Here is a 19951-nt window from a genome sequence, read left to right as displayed (position 1 = left end):
ATAATAATAATAATAATAATAATAATAATAATAATAATAATAATAATAATAATAATAATAATATTTTTTAAGAGATGTAGAAACGGGACGAACCGAACCGAAACGCCCGTTTTCGGTATTTTTTTAAATATTTTTAAAAATACGGTAATTTGAAAATATCAAACCGAAAATGCTTATTTTTTTCCATCCAAATAGTTCAAAATTTCTGATAGAAAATCAAAATTTTGAAACCGAATTAGACTGAACCAAAACGGATAAACTGAATATTTCTTAAAAAGATCTAAGTTTTTTAATAAAAAAGGGAACCGAATCGAATTGCAATCAAAATTGAACCAAACTAAATTTGATATAATAACCTATTGGTACATATTTTATAAATTAGAAAGAAACGAATCGACCGAATACCAAAAATATCTACCCGTAGTTGAAACTATCTATATTAACACATAAATTAACGATTTTTTAAAAATATTTAAAGAACCCTATACAAATATCGTTTAGAATTTCCATTTTGTTAACTAATAATTAATAAAACATTTAAAAAAAATAGTGATAAAAACGGCCCATTTCCGCCCAAAACTCTCACAGCAAAAAACACATAATACCATTTATTACCCATTTCTTTATTTTTATTAGTAAACTTGGTGGTGGGAGTCTAAGTAAAAAAGAGAACTCCACACACCAAAAACAAAATATCTACAATCTAATACAAAAAAAAAAAATCATTCACAGAGGTATTGGGTTATCTTGTCCCGAGCAACGTCTCTGCTCAAACGCGCGTCCTGGTCGCACCGCCCCCCTTCGCGCCGCAAAACGCTGATGACGTTTCTGTACGTCAGCAAGTCCTTCTCCACCTTGCCCATCACCCATTCCAACCGCGATTTCTTCTCCGCCGCCGCGCTGTCCACCGTCTCCTCCATTGATTTCATCACGTCCTCGAATTGATTCACCAAACCGCTGATTTTCGCGACTTCGCTCAACGCAAGACCCGTCCCCCGCTCCATCGAACTAATCGCTGCCTTTTGGCGTTTCAGAGCGTTTCGCGATTTCAGCCATACGGTGGAAATGAAAACACCCAGAGAACCCATCGGCACGAACGAGACGGCGGCTCCCAACGCTGCCAGCACCGGCGGAGCCACCGTTACACCGACCAGGACAGCCGAGATAACCACGGTGGCAACCGCCGCGAGGAACAGCGTTATCGTAACTCTCCGGCGCCGGCGTATTCTCCGGAGTTTCCTGTTGAGCTTTTTGGTCGTCAGATTCAGTTTTCCGATCACCTTGACGAGATCGGCGTGACAGCTCTTAAACAGCTTGGTGAATTCTCCGGCGAAAGGGTCGTCGCTGGTGAAATCTTTGAAACTCCTAAGATTCTGGAGAGTTTTGCTGAAATTCCCTTCTTCTCTCTTTTCCTCCACGAAACCAGAGAGAATGTGGAGAATTAGGGTTTCTCCAAGATCAGCTTTCCCCAGAGATTTCTTCAGAGATTCACAGAGAACATATAATTCAGCATTTGTGTTGAAGAAATCGTTGGCCAGGTCAAGCAGATCTGGGTTCTTCCGAAGATCCCTGTCGGAAGACAGGAAGAGCTGTCGGACATCTTCGTTCATGGTGTCGATGCAACCGGTTAGTGTACCGAGAGAATCGTACGACGCTGATCGGATCTTGAGGCCGTTGGAGCTGACGGGCTCTGGGTTTTGTGGTTGGATGGGAACCCTAGAAGAAAGAGAAGGAGACGAAGAGCTCCGTCTCTTCCGCACCGTCAAGACAGGAATTCTGCGTCGGATACCGAAAATCTTGGACATCTTTGTCATCCTTCTCCGAAATCAAACACGAAAACAGAAGATCAAGAACAGTACAACAGCAGAGAATTCAGGAAGAAGAGCAAGAGAGAAAGAGATCGCAATGTGAGTGGAAGAAGAGAGAGCGAGAGAGAGATCGCAATGTGGTGTGGAAGAAGAGAGAGCGAGAGAGAGCAATGTGTGTGGATTAGCCGTTGGGATCTTGATATTATAGGCTTCGAAATTCCAAATTTCTCTCTGTTAATTCAAATTTCAATTTCAAATTGCTAAACGTTCGTCTAGGTTTTCAATTTTGTTAATTATACGATATAAGATATTAATAATAACGTATTTTCTATTTCTCTCTGTTATTTCAGAACCTCAATTATCTAAAAATTCAAATATACTATAAAATATTTTTATTAATTTATACTTTTAAATTTAATTTTAATATGTTAATAATAAAAAAACTTAATATTATAAATATATTTTTCAAATTGAAATAGAAAAGTAATAAATACAATGGCTTTTTATACTTTATAAATTAAATTTATACATTTGTAGGTAGTTGCATATTATAAAATCTTTAAAAGTTAATACATTTTAATTGTCAATTATAATTTTACTAGTGTATAATTTAAAATCTAATTTATGTATATATATATATAATTGTATAATTATTACTTATGTTTAATATGATATATTAGTTTCATAAAAATTATTATATTTTTAGATTATTTTAATATTTTGTTTGGATTTTTTTGTATATAGATAATTGAGGTTTATCTTTATTCAGATTCGATTTAATTTCGATTTTTACCAATAAAAATACTAATGTTTTTAAAATCTTATTTTTTTTAAAAAAATTATTCAGTTCGAATCAATTTATTCATTTTAAAAACTGTTCGATTGTTATATCAAATTATTAAATTCGAATCCGTTTAGTTCCAAATTGACCGCCATTAACTCATAATGAAGAGAAAGAAAGGAGTCATCATCATCCTTGTAATTCCAATGAAGATGACCGTACACATTCTCGTCTCTGTCGCCATATATATATATATATATATAGATAGAGAGAGATGTATGTACAGGAGGGAAGGAAGAGTGAAAAGGCAATTGGTCAGAGTGCGAAAATGGGGTCGACCTCCGAGTTGGAGAAATCGGAATGGTGAAAAGAATTGGAGCTGCTCCTCCTGGCGCTCTTCACTCTCTTCCTCATCGACCTCGTCCTCTTCGACTTCACCACGTAGTAGGTCATCGTCCCCAGGACCCCCGCCATTATCACTCCCCCCACCACCGTCACCAGCTCCGCCGCCCACCTGTGCCTCCTCCCCACCACTATGTACGACGACGCCAGAAACGCCACCGACGTGCACATCGACGCCAGCCACATCAGCTTGTTTATCACCTCCACCACCCTCCTCTCCGCCTTCGTCTCTCCTCTCACCAGCGTGATCTGGACCACGACGACCGCGAGAGACGTGAAAAGCGCGATCGCGTTGAAGATGAAGAAGATCTTGAACGATGTCCGGCTCACCACCACCGCCCTCCCGTCGTTGTTGTCTCCTCCCGGGACCGTGAAAATGGCCGCGAATGCCACCGTGGCGAAGAGCACGGCCACGACCGTGACCGAGTTCGTCGCGTTGTTGATGCCTTCCCTGTGGAGTTTCCTCAGCTCCTTCGAGATGTTGTGTACGTTTTTGTTCGTCCTCTTCGTCTGCTCCAGCTGGATGTGGACGTCGTTCTTGATCTGGCTCACCGTGCTTCTCAGCTCGTCTTTCGGTTGATTCAGCTCGTTCGCCCGGAGGGCCCCGCGGCTAACCAGGCATTCTTTTATGTACGATGATTCTTCCGAAAGCGGAAGCCCCTCCGCTATGTCCAGCGCGGTTTTCCGATCCCGGGTTAGGGCGTTCGCGTTGGTATCGGGCAATGACAACAACAGTTCTACAATCTGCAAGTACCGAACAAAACATCAAGAGTTGAAACAGCGATCTCGGGCGAACCGAAAATTCTTCACCAACCAATACATGTTTGAAAAAACTCGGGATGAATCTACCTCTGCTCGCTTTTTCCTCGTAGCGACATGCAATGCGGTGTTACAAGACTTGTCGGGAAGCATAACGATGGCGGGATCGGCCTCGAGAAGCAGTTTCACCACTTCGGCACTCTGTCCTTTTACCGCCATATGAAGGGCGGTCTGTCCTTTCTTGTCAATCCTCCGTGCCAACTGTGGATCCTTGGCGAGAAGGGCTTTTACGACCTCCACATGCCCTTGCCTCGCCGCAAAATGCAAGGCGTTTTTACCGTTAGACCGAGAAATCTCGAGCAAATTCCCAGCTTTCGATAAGAGTTCGTTGACAACGGCTGTATGGCCTCTCATTGCTGCGGATACGAGAGGAGTCGCATTTGAGGGCCCGAACGTGTGGCTAAGTGTCGGATCATGATCTAACAGGACCTGAACAATAGCTGCAAGAAAGAGAACGTATTAATAATGCGCCATTACGTAGAAATACGGAATAACGCGTTAAGTAGAAGACTCAAAACATTACCATGATGCCCTTTAATGGCAGCTATATGCAAAGGATCGAATCCAGAACGGTTCTTCTTCGAAATGCTCTCCCTGTTCGAATACTTCAACAACTCCTTAACGATATCGAGATCCCCTTTGTCTGCGGCCGCGAAAAGGGCAGTCTCTCCCAACTCATTCACCTCGTTCACGATCGCTGCCCGGATCTCGGCCACCTCAGCATCAAAATCCTCCCCGCTCAAAGTCCCTTCCATCTGCGAGTTGATGTCCGTCAGAATCTGCTGGACCGCGGCCAGATCCCCTCGTTGAGCTGCCAAGTGGAGCTCGGTATCGTTGTGGCGACCGGTGACTTGTTTCACGTACTTCTTTCTCCCTGCCTGGTCCATTCTCTTGCCTGAATTGGACAAGACCAATGCCGGGGCAGTTGCAGTGGCCGATGGGGAAGGCGTAGGTGATGGATCCATAATAGGGTTTTGGTTCTGATTCGACCGTGAATTCATCGTTCCCTTCTCTAAATCTCTTTCTCCTCCTACAGATTCAACTATTTGTTGAAAAGGATGATGAACAAAGATACTCAAGACATGAACGAGAAACCCAGAAAGTCAAAGAAATCTCAGCTCTAAGTTAATCTAGACGAGCATACACACACACACACATATATATATATAACTATATGCGTATTCCAACTCCAACGGATTTGTCAATCCAGTTACCAGTTTATCATCTGTGGATATAATATTCTAATCATTGATGTATATTCCTGGTTTGGGTTTCCACAGACAAGACACGGAAAATGAAGATCACATGTCCGAACGGTTGAAGATTCTCTCCGACAATCACGCAAACAAAACCAATCAATCAATCCACGTAGGAAAAATAAAAACGCAAAAATGGCTCTGCAAGACAGAGAATCTTCCTGCTAAAACACAATCCGATCGATTCACAGAAAACAAAATCTATCAAAGATCCAGATGACATGACATAGAGAAAACATGAGCTCTTTCTTACCGTCTTCGATGGGTGACGCCATGATCGAAGCTCGAAGCTGAGTGAGATGAGCTTGCGGTCTGATAATTGCAGAGAGAGAGACCAGAAAAGGGAGAAATGGGAAAGTGAGGAGAAGGTAGCAAAAGGGAAGACGACTCGAGGGGAAGACCCACGTGAACGAGGGAAAACAAAAAAAAAGTAATTATTTTTAACGAAAGTTTGCAAAAAGGTCCTTTACTTTATTTTATTTACTAAATTAAACCTCAATATTTACATTGTCCGCATAGCCCCCGAGACCATTAAATTGTGAGGTTTCATGATAAACTACAAAATCGATATTTACCTTTTTATTTGAAAAATAAATGAAACAAAAAAAATTAAAATAGCTTGTTATCCAAATTGATATCAGAATAAGAAATTATTTTTATTTGAAAATTTTCAAACCTAAATAAAAATATAACTAAATAAAAATCCTAAATATTGGTTCAAACTCTTCCCCAAAAAACATTAGATCGCATAAGATAAACATTATGATATATATATATATATATAGATTTGTTAATTTGAAAATTTATCGGACCTTAACACATATTTTTTTTCTATATAAATACATTAATTATTCTTATATATATATATAAATTATACGCATTCAAAACGATAAAGAACTGAATTACTCCATATCCAAAACAGAATTCAAACCCCTAGTTAAGAGTCGAAAAGACGAAAATGGTGAATTATATAAGTCTAACCTAACTTGAGATTTCATTAGTTATTTTAAAATGCATGAAGATATGTAAATATATATAAATATTCAAATATTACCAAATTCCTATTGGAATAATAATATTAAACACACTATATTTTAAAAAAAATAATAGTTTAGAAATGTCTCCTCTCTCCCCGTGAATTATTGAAAACCATTTGGAGAAACTTATCCATATGACCTCAGATTCTCAGGGTCGAATAGGGCACCGACGACCGGAGATCTGCAGAATCGCTAACACAATCGGAAAAGGGAATATTCGGTGGGAACCGAGATAGAAGGTCTCGAGAGTAGGGAGAAATACAATCGAGATCGAGATCGAGATCGGAGGTCTGCACCAATCGTTGGCTAAAGAAATCGAAAAGCGAATTTCCAGCGAGCCAGATCGGGGGGCTACGGAATCGTTAGAAGAAGGAACCGGAACACGAACAGAGATCGGGGGCGGAGAACTGCAGATTCGTGAGAGAAATCGATTGGAACGGGAAAATTTCCATGAGATATGAAGAGCTGATTGAAATCAACGATCGGAAAAGGAATTTTCCACGAAGATCGACCCCGGAGGTTTGCTGAATCGTGATAAAAAAACAATCGGAAAGGGAGTTGCCGACAACGAAAACAACCAGAGATCTGCAGAATCGAGAGAGAAAAACGATCGGAAAGGAAACTTCCAACGGAGATCTGAAGAACAAATCGAAACGGGAATCACCGGAGAAGGGAGATGCTGCAATTGTTCTTCGCGGTAGCGTTCTCGGCGGTTCCGTTGACGCTATACGTGCCGCCGGTGAGGAGTCTGAATCTGTTCGTGGAGACGGTAGAGGATACGCTCCGTCAGACCGTCATAGTCACTCTCCGTACGTTCCCTCGGATCCGTCTGGTTTTCTCCAGAATTTTCCGATCCCTTTTCAACCCTACTAGCTAGGTAGATCTCTGCATCTCCCTGGCGTGTAAATTATGTCTCCGATCCCTGAGATTTCTTCTTCTTATTCCCCGTTTTTCTGATGAATTTGAGAATTGGAAAACCCAATTCGGTGTCGGATATTAGATTATGGTACGTTTTGGTATCTGAAATCTTTGTGTTTAGATTTCCGAGGTGCGAATTCGCCTACAATCTGTGTGTGTAAACTTATGTTTTGATCATTTTTTTCTCTCCAATTTGTATAGACAAAAACACACAGAAGAGACGTACTACATGCTTGAGATTATGGAATAACGAAACTATCTGTGTATTAATGGAGATTGAATCGGATTCGGATATATTTGGGTTTGAAATTTTTCTTTTTTTAAAAAAAAAATATTCATTAGATTTCTATGTTGTGTTCGATTCAATTTGTTTGGTTCAATTTCAAAATTGATCGATAATTAATATTTTATGTCGTTACAGTAAACAATATCCGAATACCCAAATATTTTGAAATTTTCGAATTTGTATTCGGAGTTTGGTGATTAGGGATTTTAGATAGGTAAAAGCGTAAATACGAGTAACAAAAAATTGATATTTTCAAAAGTTTTTTTGGATACTTATGGTATTCAATTTGATTTTAGATCCGAATTCACAGATTTTGCATTGGGGTTTATATGACTTGAAATCGAGTATATGCAATTAGAAAATCATTTTTATAAAATTTAAAAAAAATAAATATAATATTATAAAAATGTAGAAAAAAATAAAATCGAAGATATATTCACCCCTATCTTCAACCAATCCGGGTGTGCGATTGCCCCACTTTGATTGAGACCGACGAAAAAGCGCTCTCCCTTCCCCCCTCTCTCTCCCCCTGTCCCTCGAATCAGCCTTTCTTCTTCTCTAGAACGATCAGAGATTTCTCCGCCGAGAGCTCTCTTCCCTCTCTCGATCGCAGGGGAGAAACAGCCAAAAGAAAACTCACCAAAAACTTCTAGCCAATCGTCGAAGGGGCAGAGAGAGATAGAGATCCTTTTTATTGTTCAGTATTAGGGTTTTAGGACATTCACTAGGCGAGAAGAAGAAACGATGTCTGGTCTCCATCGGTCATCAAGCGCCCCATCGAAGAACAGCGGCGGTTCTCTCCCTTCCAAGGAACTTCTGGACGATCTCTGTAGGTACGGTCTTTCCGTCTTCTGGGTTTCTCTCGTTTCCTCTGACCTGTTTCCCAGAAAATGGTTGGTAAAAATGTTGGCTAGATCGTGTAGTTATGGAATCACTTTGGTTCGAATCGTAGTGGTATCTTTGTTGATGTTGACCTATCCAGGATTTGGTGGGTTATTGCAGTCGATTTGTTCTGAATGTCCCAGAAGAAGATCAGCAGTCGTTCGAGCGAATTCTGTTTCTTGTGGAGTATGCCTATTGGTACTACGAAGATAATTCTGTGGAAAAAGATCCGACGCTGAAATCACTGACTTTGAAGGAGTTCACTTCACTTTGTATCCTTTTCCTTTCATTTTCTTTGCATTTGGTGGCTCTCTGATCCAATGTTTGCTCTTATCCTCTTGTCTTGAAGTCGAGGACTGTTCGTATTGGCTCGGAACCCATCTTCAAAAGTGATCACTGGAGGCTTAGGCTATTACTCTGCGCTCTCACCGTGTGTCTATATGATGAAAAATGTTCTCTGAGATGGCTTTCAGGAACAAATTATCGGAGGCCGACATGTAATTTATAAACGAAGTTTGGTATTCAAGAAGTTTATGATCAAATGAGTAGCTGAGCTTATGATGACTTTCAATTCACTTGTACCATAGACCGATTTCTTTTCCTCCCCGTAGTTTGTTCGTGTTTTGTGTTCTTTTCTTGGTATTGTTTCCCTTGACATTTGCTAGTGTTTAACAGTTGTGATGTGTTGAGACCTTATGTCGCTCATATCGATGACATATTCAAAGACTTCACTTCTTACAAGTTCCGTGTTCCTGTGACTGGAGCAATCATCCTCGATGAGACATATGAACGGGTAACATCCCTTAGTGGTATCGAAGATCTCCTTAGATCTTTTCTTTTTTTTCTTTTACGGATGAGATTTAGTTAGAATTACTTGTGGAAAATGTTTGTCTTGCTCTCAAATTTTGCAAATTTCAGTGCCTGCTGGTGAAAGGATGGAAAGGTTCAAGCTGGAGTTTTCCTCGTGGAAAGATAAGCAAGGACGAGGAGGACCATGAATGTGCCATACGCGAAGTGAGTACTGATTTTTTTTTTTGTATCTGTACTAGCAAACAATAGTTTTTTTTCCTGCTTGAGCTTATGAATATTTAATTATACAAGGAGTTTCAGTTTGGTAGTTCTCAAAAGAAAATTGCTCGTTATCTAGCCGAAGCTAAACGTCTGGGCTGTATGGTGAATGGGGGAATCAAATTCTTTATGTTTGCATGATTGACTTATCAATTCAATCTTCAATCTGCTCTTAAGAATTTGCTTGCTTTCTGATGTATTAGTATTGTAACTAGGACTGTTTTTTTTTTTTTCTCTCCATTTGTGACCTTGTTCTTTACTTGTCTTGTATGTTTGAACACAGGTCCTAGAGGAAACTGGATTTGATGTCTCAGAGCTACTGAAGAAGGAGGAATACATTGAATTTGTATCCAGGCAGCAAAGAGTACGGCTCTTTATCATTCCCGGGGTGAAAGATTCTACATCTTTTGCACCACAAACGAAGAAAGAGATCAGTGTATGTAAACTCTCCGAGAATAGAGAATGCATAATGCATCGAGCCTGGTCTTATGATGTGAGTAGCAATTTTTCGTTGTCTTTTGTTTTTTACAGGAAATTGCATGGCATCGGCTTGATGATCTTCAGCCAGCGAGCACTCAGGTGATAACTCGTGGAGTTACAGGTCTTAAGCTGTACATGGTGGCACCTTTTCTCGCGTGAGTAGTAATTACCCTCGATTTTAAGTATCCATTGAAACCCGCCAGTTGTTTTTTTTTCTTGCTGCCTAACGTTGCAAGATAACGAAAATCTGCAAAGATCGTTGATGTCGTGGATATGGAAGCACCCTGCGCCTGTAACTCGGAGACCTGACGTCCCACTTAAAGGTTTTCCCCTCAGACCTCCAGATTTCTTCACAAACATGGCAGAGATAATTAAAAAGTGTAAGATTTAGACGGGGGTATTAAACCGGTTTTCTGTTTTGGTCCAAGAAGCACTCTGCGTGTGGAAAGTTAATCACCAGGCTTTCGTCGGGAACAGCGCCGCAACAATGGAGTCGGAGGGGAAGGGTAGTAGGAAGAAGCCTGCAACTGAGCATCATCATCATCACCTTCCTCGTCCGGACACAGGGCCCGGACAAAGTCTTAGGAACTTCAGATTCAACGCGTCCGAAATCCTACGAGTGATGGAAGCTGGTTTTTCTGGCCATCTTGACTTGCAAGCCATCTTATGATGTGGATCTCCTCTCGTGTATATATTGATCGATGGGTTAGTTTTTTTCCAAGTCTTTGGTCTCTGTGAATTGGGTTGTGTACATACGATGTCTAGTGTAGTCTTGAATAGCAGCAACAAGAACCCCCTTTACATTTTGTTAAAAAAATAAGTTGGAAAATCAAACAGATTAAAGGAATTAATATTTTTTAATGAGATTAGAAAATTTTTGGATCAAATCGAAAATTATTTTTAAAATTAGATTTTATTTTGTTTATTTATATTGATTCCCGTAACTTTAAAATAATTTAAAATTTTAAAATAATCTTTCTCTCTTCGAATGCCGATTATTCTCCATTTCTATATTACATGTTCACCCTTCTACATCATTTGTTATGTGATCATCGCGATTTATTTTAAGATCACACCATTAAAATTATATGATGTAATTAATCATAGTGGTTTCACTGTAAAAATTACGTATCAGTGAGCGACTATCATTTACTAGTCGTTTGAGAGCTTGATCTCATAGCGTTTTGTTGCAATATGATTCTTGGTTGTTTGCTTAATCAGCTTTTGCTTCTCCATTTGAGAGCTCCAATCCTAGTTGGGAAACAAAACAGAGAACTGATGTTCAATTGGATTACCCTTGTGCTGATGACTTGATTGCATGTTGGAACCATGCGCTTCTTGAAACACACTGTCATTCTGGAGTTAGTTATCCCTTTTCGAATGCTATGATGGATTTGGTTTGTGAATTCGGCCCCAAGAATCTGCGCGCAGATTAAGACGACATAAGAGTAGTTGAAGGTCGAGAGAACGTATAAAAAAAAAAACCGGGCTTTTCTGTTATGCATAGTGTAGATGCGGCTGATATCATTACTGTCAAGCTTATACTAAATACGAGATGAGCGCTTGAATTTGCAGACCTCCTAGCTGGTCGTCTATCCTGTCTGATACGTTGCTTTATACGCCTTTCGATTTTTTTCGATTTTCTGACATGAAATTGGTACGTTTTCGTTTCGGGTTTAACTAATAGATATCGAAGTACCTTTAACATCATTACAGCATCACGCTAATGATCCATCAACCGTCTAAATATAGGAAACGAATGATGGAAAGTAGGGTTGTGTTGTAACAGAATCTAACATGCTAAATCTAAGGGTTTTCGAGTAAGGTTATCATCCAAAGATCAATCAATACCGTTGGGGCATAGCTGAAACAGAGTACGTTGCATGGTGGGGTAGGCACGGGTACTCGAAACATGCGAATTTTTGGATATCCGTGGGTACTCGGTCTAGTTAGATCGAGAATGCGACAATATGAGGCCGAGTCCGGGGTGCACCAAAAAATCCCGGCATTCGACTAACAAGTATATAATAAATAACATGGCTCTCCAATTTCTCCCGTTTCCTTAAAAACTGAAAAACAAATTATCCAACTACTAAATGTTATTATTATGATAAGCCGAAAAAAATAAATTGAATGGAATAAGAAAAGGAAAATGAGAGAGCATTTACAGTCCCACACCAAACGCATGGCTACATCCAGGCTCATTTATTTATTATCCCCCAACCGTATAACCCCTCACCCACTCACGCCTTCCTCACCTCTCTCTGGGGAAGAAAAAACCCTAACAAAAATGGGGCTGCATCCGGTGGCGGACGCCAACGAGAAAAGCCCCTTCGGCGATCTCTCCGCCGAGGAATTCTACAACCGCCATGGCGTCACCCACTCCTCCGCCTTCATCACCAACTCTCGCGGCCTCAAGCTCTTCACTCAGTGGTGGTCCCCTCTCCCTCCTTCCCGTCCACTCGGCCTCGTTGCCGTCGTCCATGGCTTCACCGGCGAATCCAGTTGGTTCCTTCAACTTACCTCCATCCTCTTCGCCAAATCCGGCTTCATCGCCGTCGCTATCGACCACCAAGGCCATGGCTTCTCCGACGGCCTCGGTGCTCACATCCCCGACATCAACCCCGTCGTCGACGACTGCATCTCCTTCTTCGACGACTTCCGCAGCCGCCACGTGTCGCCGGATTTGCCTTGTTTCCTCTACTCCGAGTCCCTCGGCGGCGCAATAGCGCTCTACATCGCGATCCGGCAGAAATCTCGCTGGGACGGTCTCATCCTCAACGGAGCAATGTGCGGAATCAGCGCTAAATTCAAACCTCCATGGCCGTTGGAGCACTTGCTCTTCGTCGTCGCGACTCTCATCCCTACCTGGCGCGTCATCCCCACGCGCGGATCGATCCCCGATCTTTCCTTCAAGGAACCATGGAAGAAGAAGCTCGCGCTCGCGAGCCCTAGGAGGACGGTGGCGAGGCCACGCGCCGCCACGGCGTACGAGCTCGTGCGCGTGTGCAAGGATCTACAGGGAAGGTTCGAGGAGGTGGAGGTTCCGATTCTGATCGTTCACGGGGGCGACGACGTCGTCTGCGACCCTGCGTGCGTGGAGGAGCTTCACCGGCGAGCGAAGAGCGTAGACAAGACGATCAAGATCTACCCTGGGATGTGGCATCAGCTAGTCGGCGAACCGGAGGAGAACTGTGATCTGGTCTTCTCCGACATGTTGGAGTGGCTGAGGAGCCGAGCCTCACGCGCCGCCGCCACCGCCGCGGACGGCGGGGGTTAAACGTCGTATCGTTCTCCCGTACGAGCTCGTGCGCGTGTGCAAGGATCTACAGGGAAGGTTCGAGGAGGTGGAGGTTCCGATTCTGATCGTTCACGGGGGCGACGACGTCGTCTGCGACCCTGCGTGCGTGGAGGAGCTTCACCGGCGAGCGAAGAGCGTAGACAAGACGATCAAGATCTACCCTGGGATGTGGCATCAGCTAGTCGGCGAACCGGAGGAGAACTGTGATCTGGTCTTCTCCGACATGTTGGAGTGGCTGAGGAGCCGAGCCTCACGCGCCGCCGCCACCGCCGCGGACGGCGGGGATTAAACGTCGTATCGTTCTCCCAATAGGAGTGTGCCACGTGGCCTGTGATGTCACGATTTAAGCTCCTCTACTGTGTAATAACTTATTTCGAAATAATTTTAAATATTTGGTGCCCTGGGCCTGGGCCCAGTTCAGTGGGCCTGATTGGCTAATTAAAATAGAATTAATAAATTCGCCGACAATCATTGTCAAATCAAAATATGTACAAACGATGTCGTTTTAGGGTATTCCGCAGTTATGCGTCAGACGTATTTGGGAAATGCGAGAGTATTCGGCCCTAAATCCAAATTATTTGAATTTTAAAACCCATGACTCGATCCCGAAGCTTTAATCGACGGATACAGAACTTCAGATATCTCTTAGGAATAAACCAGAACGAGGCTTTGAATCGTGGAGGTATTTGGGCTTTTAAAATCTAAAACCAAAAAAATAATCAGTCAAAATTTTTTATAATTTTAGTTTTCAAAACTATTTTGTAGAAAAAATCAAGATCCAAAAACTCATTTTTATAGGATTTTCAAGAAAATCTGATTTTTCATTACACTATTTCATTTTCTTTAAAATATTAATTATATAAAATATTTAAAAGACTAAAATATCTACGATTTTAAAGAAAACTTCAACTTTATATATATATATATATATATATATATATACTTTTTTTGATAATTTTGCGTATAAAATCTAAAAACTAAAAGCTAAAATAGTACTTTTCCAATTGGAAATTTTATTAAAAATACAAAAGCAACAAACCAAAAAATAAAAACTAAAAACCCAAAAATAAAACCAAAAATTTAAAAAAAAAAAACTATCATCTGAATGTTTCAAAAATGCAAATTTCATCACTTATTTGGATAATTGCGAATTATCCATCCGCAATCCAAACTTATCCGAACACAAATCCGAAAACCGGATATTCCATGTTACCGAATACCGATTCCTCCGGTCAGCAAATACCCGCAAAATCCAACTATGAAAATCGAGAAGTAAAATAGGCCTAGAATTAGATGCTCGAAGCTATCTTACCATTGGAATAACAGCCGATCTCTCGCTACGAAAACCCTAAACCCATAAATTAGCCAAAAATCTTGTAAACTTATCGCTATTCTCTTTTCTTTTTTCCTTCTAAAGTTCACAAAAATCGGACCAAATGTGCTACAGGGGGGGAAAAAGACATCAATGATCCGAGAGAAATTCATCGAAAATCCAACAGGGTCCGATCAGCGTTAAATCATCGGATGATTTCTTTCACAAACCGAAACATGAGTAAGGCATTAACAAGTTTAGCAACAAACGAACGATGAACACAAACGATGCCTATCCGGATTTAGAGATCGGAAAACGAATATGCAGGAAGCAAAGCTCGGCTTACCAAGGCCATGTTTTTTTTAAAAAAATTCAGTTCCTCACCATTGTTACGTGTTTCAGAAGCATCTGAACGACATCATGGGATATATCGGAAGCCTGTGTCTTAAGTTGTTCGATTTTCGAGTCTGTTTCCTGCTCAAGCCGCTTCACGTTAGCACCCGAATCTCCGCTTGTCTGAAAATCGATCAAATGTAAATAGAGACTCTGGTTTGAAATATATAGATATAGATCTTAGTTTTATATTATGAACCTCCGCCACTTTTCTCTGGAACTCAGCTTCCACATTGGCATGGAATTCGGCAATCTCCTTCTCAGCTTCATCCTTTGCCTGTTTCAGCCTCCCCATTTTGGCTGGAAAAAAGAATAGCCATATATATATCACATAATATTGGATTTTGGCAAGAAAAAACACATGCAACTTCCATAAGCAGATACAAATAAAAAAAAAAGAAACTTTGAACCTGATAGGAAAGCAATGACACAGAACATAAACTAAACAATGCAAATCCTTTCTTCTGGACGAGTTTCGGCTAATCTAGAAAAAGAACCCGAAAGAAAAGGGTATCTTCTGAAACAATTCCATGGAACTTACCGTTCCGAGCGGCATTGACAATCTGCTGAGCTTCTTGTTCTGCAGCGAGTAAAAGTTGGATGCCATTCTGCCCCCTGCTTGACTCCATTGTTACAAAACTTCTCTGCACTGTCAAAATTACCATCAAAACATCACTTGCATCATTAGCTTTCAAAAGAAGAAATCGACCGAAAACTAAACCACAAAAACAAAAACAGACATTGTAAAAATCGTTTAATCATCGATGCACGAAACAGTTATTTAACCTAACTAGTTCTTGAAAAACCCTGAAGCTGTTTTGCAAAACAAACTCGTCTTCATAGAAGAGAACACCATCAGAAGATTAAACTGAAAGGTTGGGTTGAGAAATCAGTAGACTAAAGAGAGGAGAAACATAATCACACTAGTGTACAAGGAGAAATAGTATCATCTATGAACAATGCGGATTCATCAAAGTATGATAACAAATATTCTTCCGTATAAAAGCCAAACAATTTGAGATCTATGAACTATGAGAAGAAAGTGATGTACAGGAAACAAGTACAAGCAAAAACCCACGAGATTCACTCGGTTCCTCCTATGCCTAAGAAGAATTCCGATGACAACATTGTGGGTTTTGATCGGACCACAAACGACATCTAAGAAGCGAAATTGAGGCTCTAATCTTTCGACAAAACCCATACCCTGAGCCTAATCCGAATCATCAGTCCGACCAAACCATCGCATCGCATGCGATAGGCGAAACCCGCCATTGCATTATCGAGATTAGTGTGCTATTTGCTTCGATTCACACGAAAAATCGGATGAAATTTCGATTCAAACGAGAAAATCGCACGACAAGTGGATCACGACAACACAATCACTCAAAATCGAAGAAAACATAAACGATCAAAGCATTCGAACAGGAACCCATCAATTGAGCATGCAAGATCATATCCAAAATTCCATCAGAACACACATATCCTCAGTTTAAGACACGATAGGGATCCCAAAATCACTGGTCAAAATCGACAGAGATCCTAGATCAAGGAAGACAGAAATTTGAACAGGAAGATCGTACCACGTGGATCCGGTGAACGCTCTCTTCGAAATGTTAGAGAGAGATGGGGGGTCGAGTTCGAAAAGTTATAATTTTGCTAGAAAGAACACTTTGAGCTAATATCATTAAAGTCCCTATAATATCTGTTATTTCTGGATTACCCTCGAAATATCGTCTTATGAGAACATGCCCCCCTTTTTCTATATGTATGTATATAATAATAATTAAACTAAACCTAAAAAAGAATATATATATATATATATCGTCTTATAAGAACATGCCTCTTTTTTCTATATGTATGTATATATATATAATAATAATTAAACTAAACCTAAAAAAGATATTATATATATAAGTATGTCTTATGAGACATGCCTCTTTTTTCTATATGTATATATATATATATATATGGGAGGGTTGTTTGTATCGAAAAAAAAATATGATATTTTTATCGAACAATATTAATTTTAGAAAAATCAAAATTTTAAAAAATTTAAAAATTCAAAGTTTTAAAAAACCCGAAAACTAAATTTTTATAAAGAGATATATTTTTGAATAAAAACTGAAATCAAACCGAATCACAATCGGAGTCGAATCAAATCAAATATAATATAATAATAATTAGTATCTAATTTTGTAAAACCCAAAAAAATGAATCGAACCAAACCATTCTCCATCCAAACCTTATTCGAACGCCAAATATATATATATATATATCATAACCTATAACTAACAATCTTATAACGAACTAATTAATCTCTGTTCCTCTACTCTCCTCCTGCCATCTGTCCAATACATATTATAACCTACAAATTTCATCTGTACACGCTATATTATTCTGTGTTTTATTTCTCATGAACATAGAGTACACGCTTACATATATATATATACGTGTGTATGTATATATATCTGTGTATGTATATAAAATAGTAAAAACAGTTAAAATTGGGAGATATCTTTGCAAATATAAGCCCAACTTTATGGGGGATTATTAGTTTACAAGTTTCTATAAGTGTTTTAAAGTATTATTCTTTACATACAGCCAAAAAAAATACTTACACTTGCCACAAAATCTTAAAGGAATTTACTTTCTTTGGCGCTTTTTTTTTTTTTTTCCAATTTACGTTTTTTCGCATTAAATCTGCATAGAAAAAGGAAGAAGAAAGATGGCTATGTCTTATGACATAATTTATATTTCCTTAATTAGTTAATACATATCTCATCACTCAAAAGCCATTAAAATCCCTAATTACTAAGTGGGTTGATATATTTAACTTATAAATATTTTTATATGTGTGTGTGTATATAGGGATAACATTAAGCGTAACGTTCGACGTGGGAACGAGACACCAGAGAGAACTCGAGTAGTGGTCTGCCATGTTGGTTTTGCCAATGGCGGCGACTGGGCCCCACTCATCTCCGACCCGCCGGGAGACCAACCGTCCGACCATTGCCTCCGAATTCTTTTCGATTTAAATTTTCTAAAAAGAAAAAACTGAAAACGAAATCAACCTCTCATTTGAATCCATCTTCAACGCTTCTCTCTCGATTTGATCAGCCTCTCCGCCATAGCCGCAGAGCTTTCATAATGTCAAAGTCACCGGCTATTCGCCGGAAGCAGCCGCCGGATATTTCCTCCTCCAAGGGGAAGAACTTAGCCGTCAGTCATAGCCCCTCCGGCACCGGCAGGGGTTACCCACGAACTCCGCCGAGTCCTGCGGCGGCGGCGGCGGCGATTAAACCACACGAGCCTAGCATCGACCCAGACAAGCTAAGCTACGAGATCTTCTCGATTCTCGAGAACAAGTTTTTGTTCGGGTACGAAGATCCGAGGCAATGGATTCCTCGTAGCCCTCGACCCATTTCCGAGTCAGAGCCCGGTCCGTCTCCGAGATCCCCGTTGACCCCTACCGCCGTCGCCGCCGTTTCCGCGTCGTCATCGTCGTCGCTGTCGTTTAAGAGCTCGAGAGGGAGAATCTGTATCCTGAGCATCGACGGCGGAGGGATGAGGGGGATTTTGGCGGGAAAATCCCTCGCGTACCTGGAGCAGGCCCTGAAGCAGAAATCCGGCGACCCGAATGCCCGGATCGCCGATTACTTCGACGTCGCCGCCGGCTCCGGAATCGGGTCGACAGTTGCCGCGATGCTCTTCGCAACTCGGGACGGGAATCGTCCGATCTTCAAGGCGGATGACACGTGGCGCTTCCTCGTCGACAACGCCAAGGGCTTCTACAGACCCGGCGGCGGAGGAGCCGCCGGAGTTCTGAAACGGGTCATGAAGCCCGGCTCCGGTTGCTCCTCCTCCTCCGCCGCGACGGCCGCCGCCACCGTCCGCCTCGAGAAGATCATGAAAGAGGCATTCGCTGACTTAACCTTGAAGGACACTCTCAAGCCACTGCTCATCCCTTGCTACGACCTCATCACAACGGCCCCGTTCCTGTTCTCGCGAGCCGACTCGCTCGAGAGCGATAGCTACGATTTCACGCTCCGAGAGATTTGCCGAGCCACGTGGGCCGAGCCAGGGACGTTCGACCCGGTCCGTATGAGCTCGGTGGATGGGAAAACACGGTGCGTGGCGGTCGAGGGTGGGCTCGCGATGAGCAACCCGACCGCGGCGGCCATCACCCACGTCGTGCACAACAAGTTGGAGTTTCCGTATGCGAAGAATGTGGAAGATTTGTTGGTTCTGTCACTTGGGACAGGTCAGCTCTTCGAGGTGAACTATGATTACGAGCAAGTTAAGAACTGGAAGGCCAAGGAATGGGTTCGACCCATGGCCCGGATCTCGGGTGATGGCTCGGCTGAGTTCGTTGATCAGGCCGTGGCTATGGGCTTTGGACCGTTCCGAAGCAGCAACTATGTGCGGATTCAGGTATGAAAAAAATTCGTCTTTTTTTTTCGAGTTCCTTATTATACCAAAGAAATGAGAATTGAAGGAGTTTTCCAATGTGCAGCAGGCGAGCGGGTCACGGCTAGGGGCGTGTGGTCCGAACGTAGACACGGATCCGAGCTCGGAGAACGTGAAAATGCTGACGGAAATAGCGGACGAGATGCTGAAGCAGAAGAACGTGGAATCCGTACTGTTCGGGAGCAAAAGGATCGGGGAAATGAGCAATTCGGAGAAACTGGAATGGTTTGCAGGGGAACTGGTGAGAGAGCATCAGAGCAGGAGCTGCAGGGCTTCTCCGACCGTAACCCTAAGACAATCCATCCCGAGAACTACCCGTAACGCCGTCAATGCGACTCTCTCCCTTATCTCTAGAGAACGATAGATAGCATTTTTTCGGTACGTCCTCTCGCCTCGTTACTTCATTACAATTCTTGTTTTTTACATTTTTCGGTTCCAGTAATCGTAGTTCGACCGTCGATAAAAATGAAGAAATATGTGATTTTTCCAGCCAAAGTATCGATTTTCGGGTATGATTCGATTATAGTTTACTTACATCGTGTTATTACTGTCAATGGATGGATGGATAGGCGAATGTTCCGAGGGCTAGTGTTTACTTTTCGGGGAGTGAAGATGTACGAAGTTTCGAGGGCTTTGAAGCGAATGGATAACCGCGCCTCCGGATCTCGTTTTGATAGTACAGAAAGAGGGGGGGAAAAAGACATCAATGATCCGAGAGAAATTCATCGACATCACTCTCTC

The 19951-nt window shown here is 41.5% G+C and overlaps 6 protein-coding genes across 10 annotated transcripts; 3 read left to right on the top strand and 3 right to left on the bottom strand.

Moving 5' to 3' along the window:
• Nucleotides 1-599: 599 nt before the first annotated feature.
• On the bottom strand, nt 600-2072 carry LOC104809885 (UPF0496 protein At3g57100-like). The gene has a single exon (XM_010535988.2). It carries the CDS (start codon nt 1812-1814, stop codon nt 723-725), a length of 1092 nt encoding a protein of 363 aa, XP_010534290.1. The 5' UTR covers nt 1815-2072; the 3' UTR covers nt 600-722.
• A 684-nt stretch (nt 2073-2756) lies between these two features.
• LOC104809884 (ankyrin repeat-containing protein ITN1) lies at nt 2757-5621 on the bottom strand. The gene is made up of 4 exons (XM_010535987.2): nt 5320-5621; nt 4334-4852; nt 3841-4250; nt 2757-3735 (listed from the first exon to the last, which is right to left on the bottom strand). Exons 1-4 carry the CDS (start codon nt 5339-5341, stop codon nt 2905-2907), a joined length of 1782 nt encoding a protein of 593 aa, XP_010534289.1. The 5' UTR covers nt 5342-5621; the 3' UTR covers nt 2757-2904.
• A 2145-nt stretch (nt 5622-7766) lies between these two features.
• LOC104809882 (mRNA-decapping enzyme subunit 2) lies at nt 7767-10601 on the top strand. Its single transcript, XM_010535986.2, has 8 exons — nt 7767-8140; nt 8310-8461; nt 8855-8982; nt 9108-9203; nt 9541-9693; nt 9789-9892; nt 9993-10060; nt 10169-10601. The coding sequence occupies exons 1-8, from the start codon at nt 8052-8054 to the stop codon at nt 10405-10407; spliced, it is 1029 nt and encodes a 342-aa protein (XP_010534288.1). The 5' UTR covers nt 7767-8051; the 3' UTR covers nt 10408-10601.
• A 1359-nt stretch (nt 10602-11960) lies between these two features.
• Nucleotides 11961-13551, top strand: LOC104809881 (caffeoylshikimate esterase-like). Of its 3 annotated transcripts, none has more exons than XM_010535984.2 (2): nt 11961-12750; nt 13061-13551. In XM_010535984.2, the coding sequence occupies exons 1-2, from the start codon at nt 12028-12030 to the stop codon at nt 13325-13327; spliced, it is 990 nt and encodes a 329-aa protein (XP_010534286.1). In that variant the 5' UTR covers nt 11961-12027; the 3' UTR covers nt 13328-13551. The 3 variants fall into 3 exon arrangements, with proteins under 3 accessions (XP_010534286.1, XP_019057724.1, XP_010534287.1); XM_019202179.1 differs by having other exon boundaries at nt 11961-12764; nt 13075-13551; XM_010535985.2 differs by having other exon boundaries at nt 11961-13012; nt 13323-13551.
• A 953-nt stretch (nt 13552-14504) lies between these two features.
• LOC104809880 (V-type proton ATPase subunit G 1-like) lies at nt 14505-16424 on the bottom strand. 3 transcript variants are annotated; one of them, XM_010535982.2, is made up of 4 exons: nt 16324-16424; nt 15285-15392; nt 14943-15043; nt 14505-14866 (listed from the first exon to the last, which is right to left on the bottom strand). In XM_010535982.2, the coding sequence occupies exons 2-4, from the start codon at nt 15370-15372 to the stop codon at nt 14723-14725; spliced, it is 333 nt and encodes a 110-aa protein (XP_010534284.1). In that variant the 5' UTR covers nt 15373-15392; nt 16324-16424; the 3' UTR covers nt 14505-14722. The 3 variants fall into 3 exon arrangements, with proteins under 3 accessions (XP_010534284.1, XP_010534285.1, XP_010534283.1); XM_010535983.2 differs by having other exon boundaries at nt 15285-15387; nt 16324-16399; XM_010535981.2 differs by lacking the exon at nt 16324-16424 and adding an exon at nt 15947-16269 and having other exon boundaries at nt 15285-15387.
• A 1243-nt stretch (nt 16425-17667) lies between these two features.
• On the top strand, nt 17668-19892 carry LOC104809879 (patatin-like protein 8). Its single transcript, XM_010535980.1, has 3 exons — nt 17668-19174; nt 19257-19588; nt 19780-19892. Exons 1-2 carry the CDS (start codon nt 17891-17893, stop codon nt 19572-19574), a joined length of 1602 nt encoding a protein of 533 aa, XP_010534282.1. The 5' UTR covers nt 17668-17890; the 3' UTR covers nt 19575-19588; nt 19780-19892.
• The last annotated feature ends 59 nt before the right edge of the window (nt 19893-19951 follow it).

The sequence above is a fragment of the Tarenaya hassleriana genome, unplaced genomic scaffold (assembly GCF_000463585.1).
Source record: "Tarenaya hassleriana unplaced genomic scaffold, ASM46358v1 Cleome17, whole genome shotgun sequence".
In the NCBI taxonomy this organism is placed as follows: domain Eukaryota; kingdom Viridiplantae; phylum Streptophyta; class Magnoliopsida; order Brassicales; family Cleomaceae; genus Tarenaya; species Tarenaya hassleriana.
The sequence above is the reverse complement of the archived record's forward strand: the minus strand, read 5'-3'. Positions and strand labels throughout refer to the sequence as shown.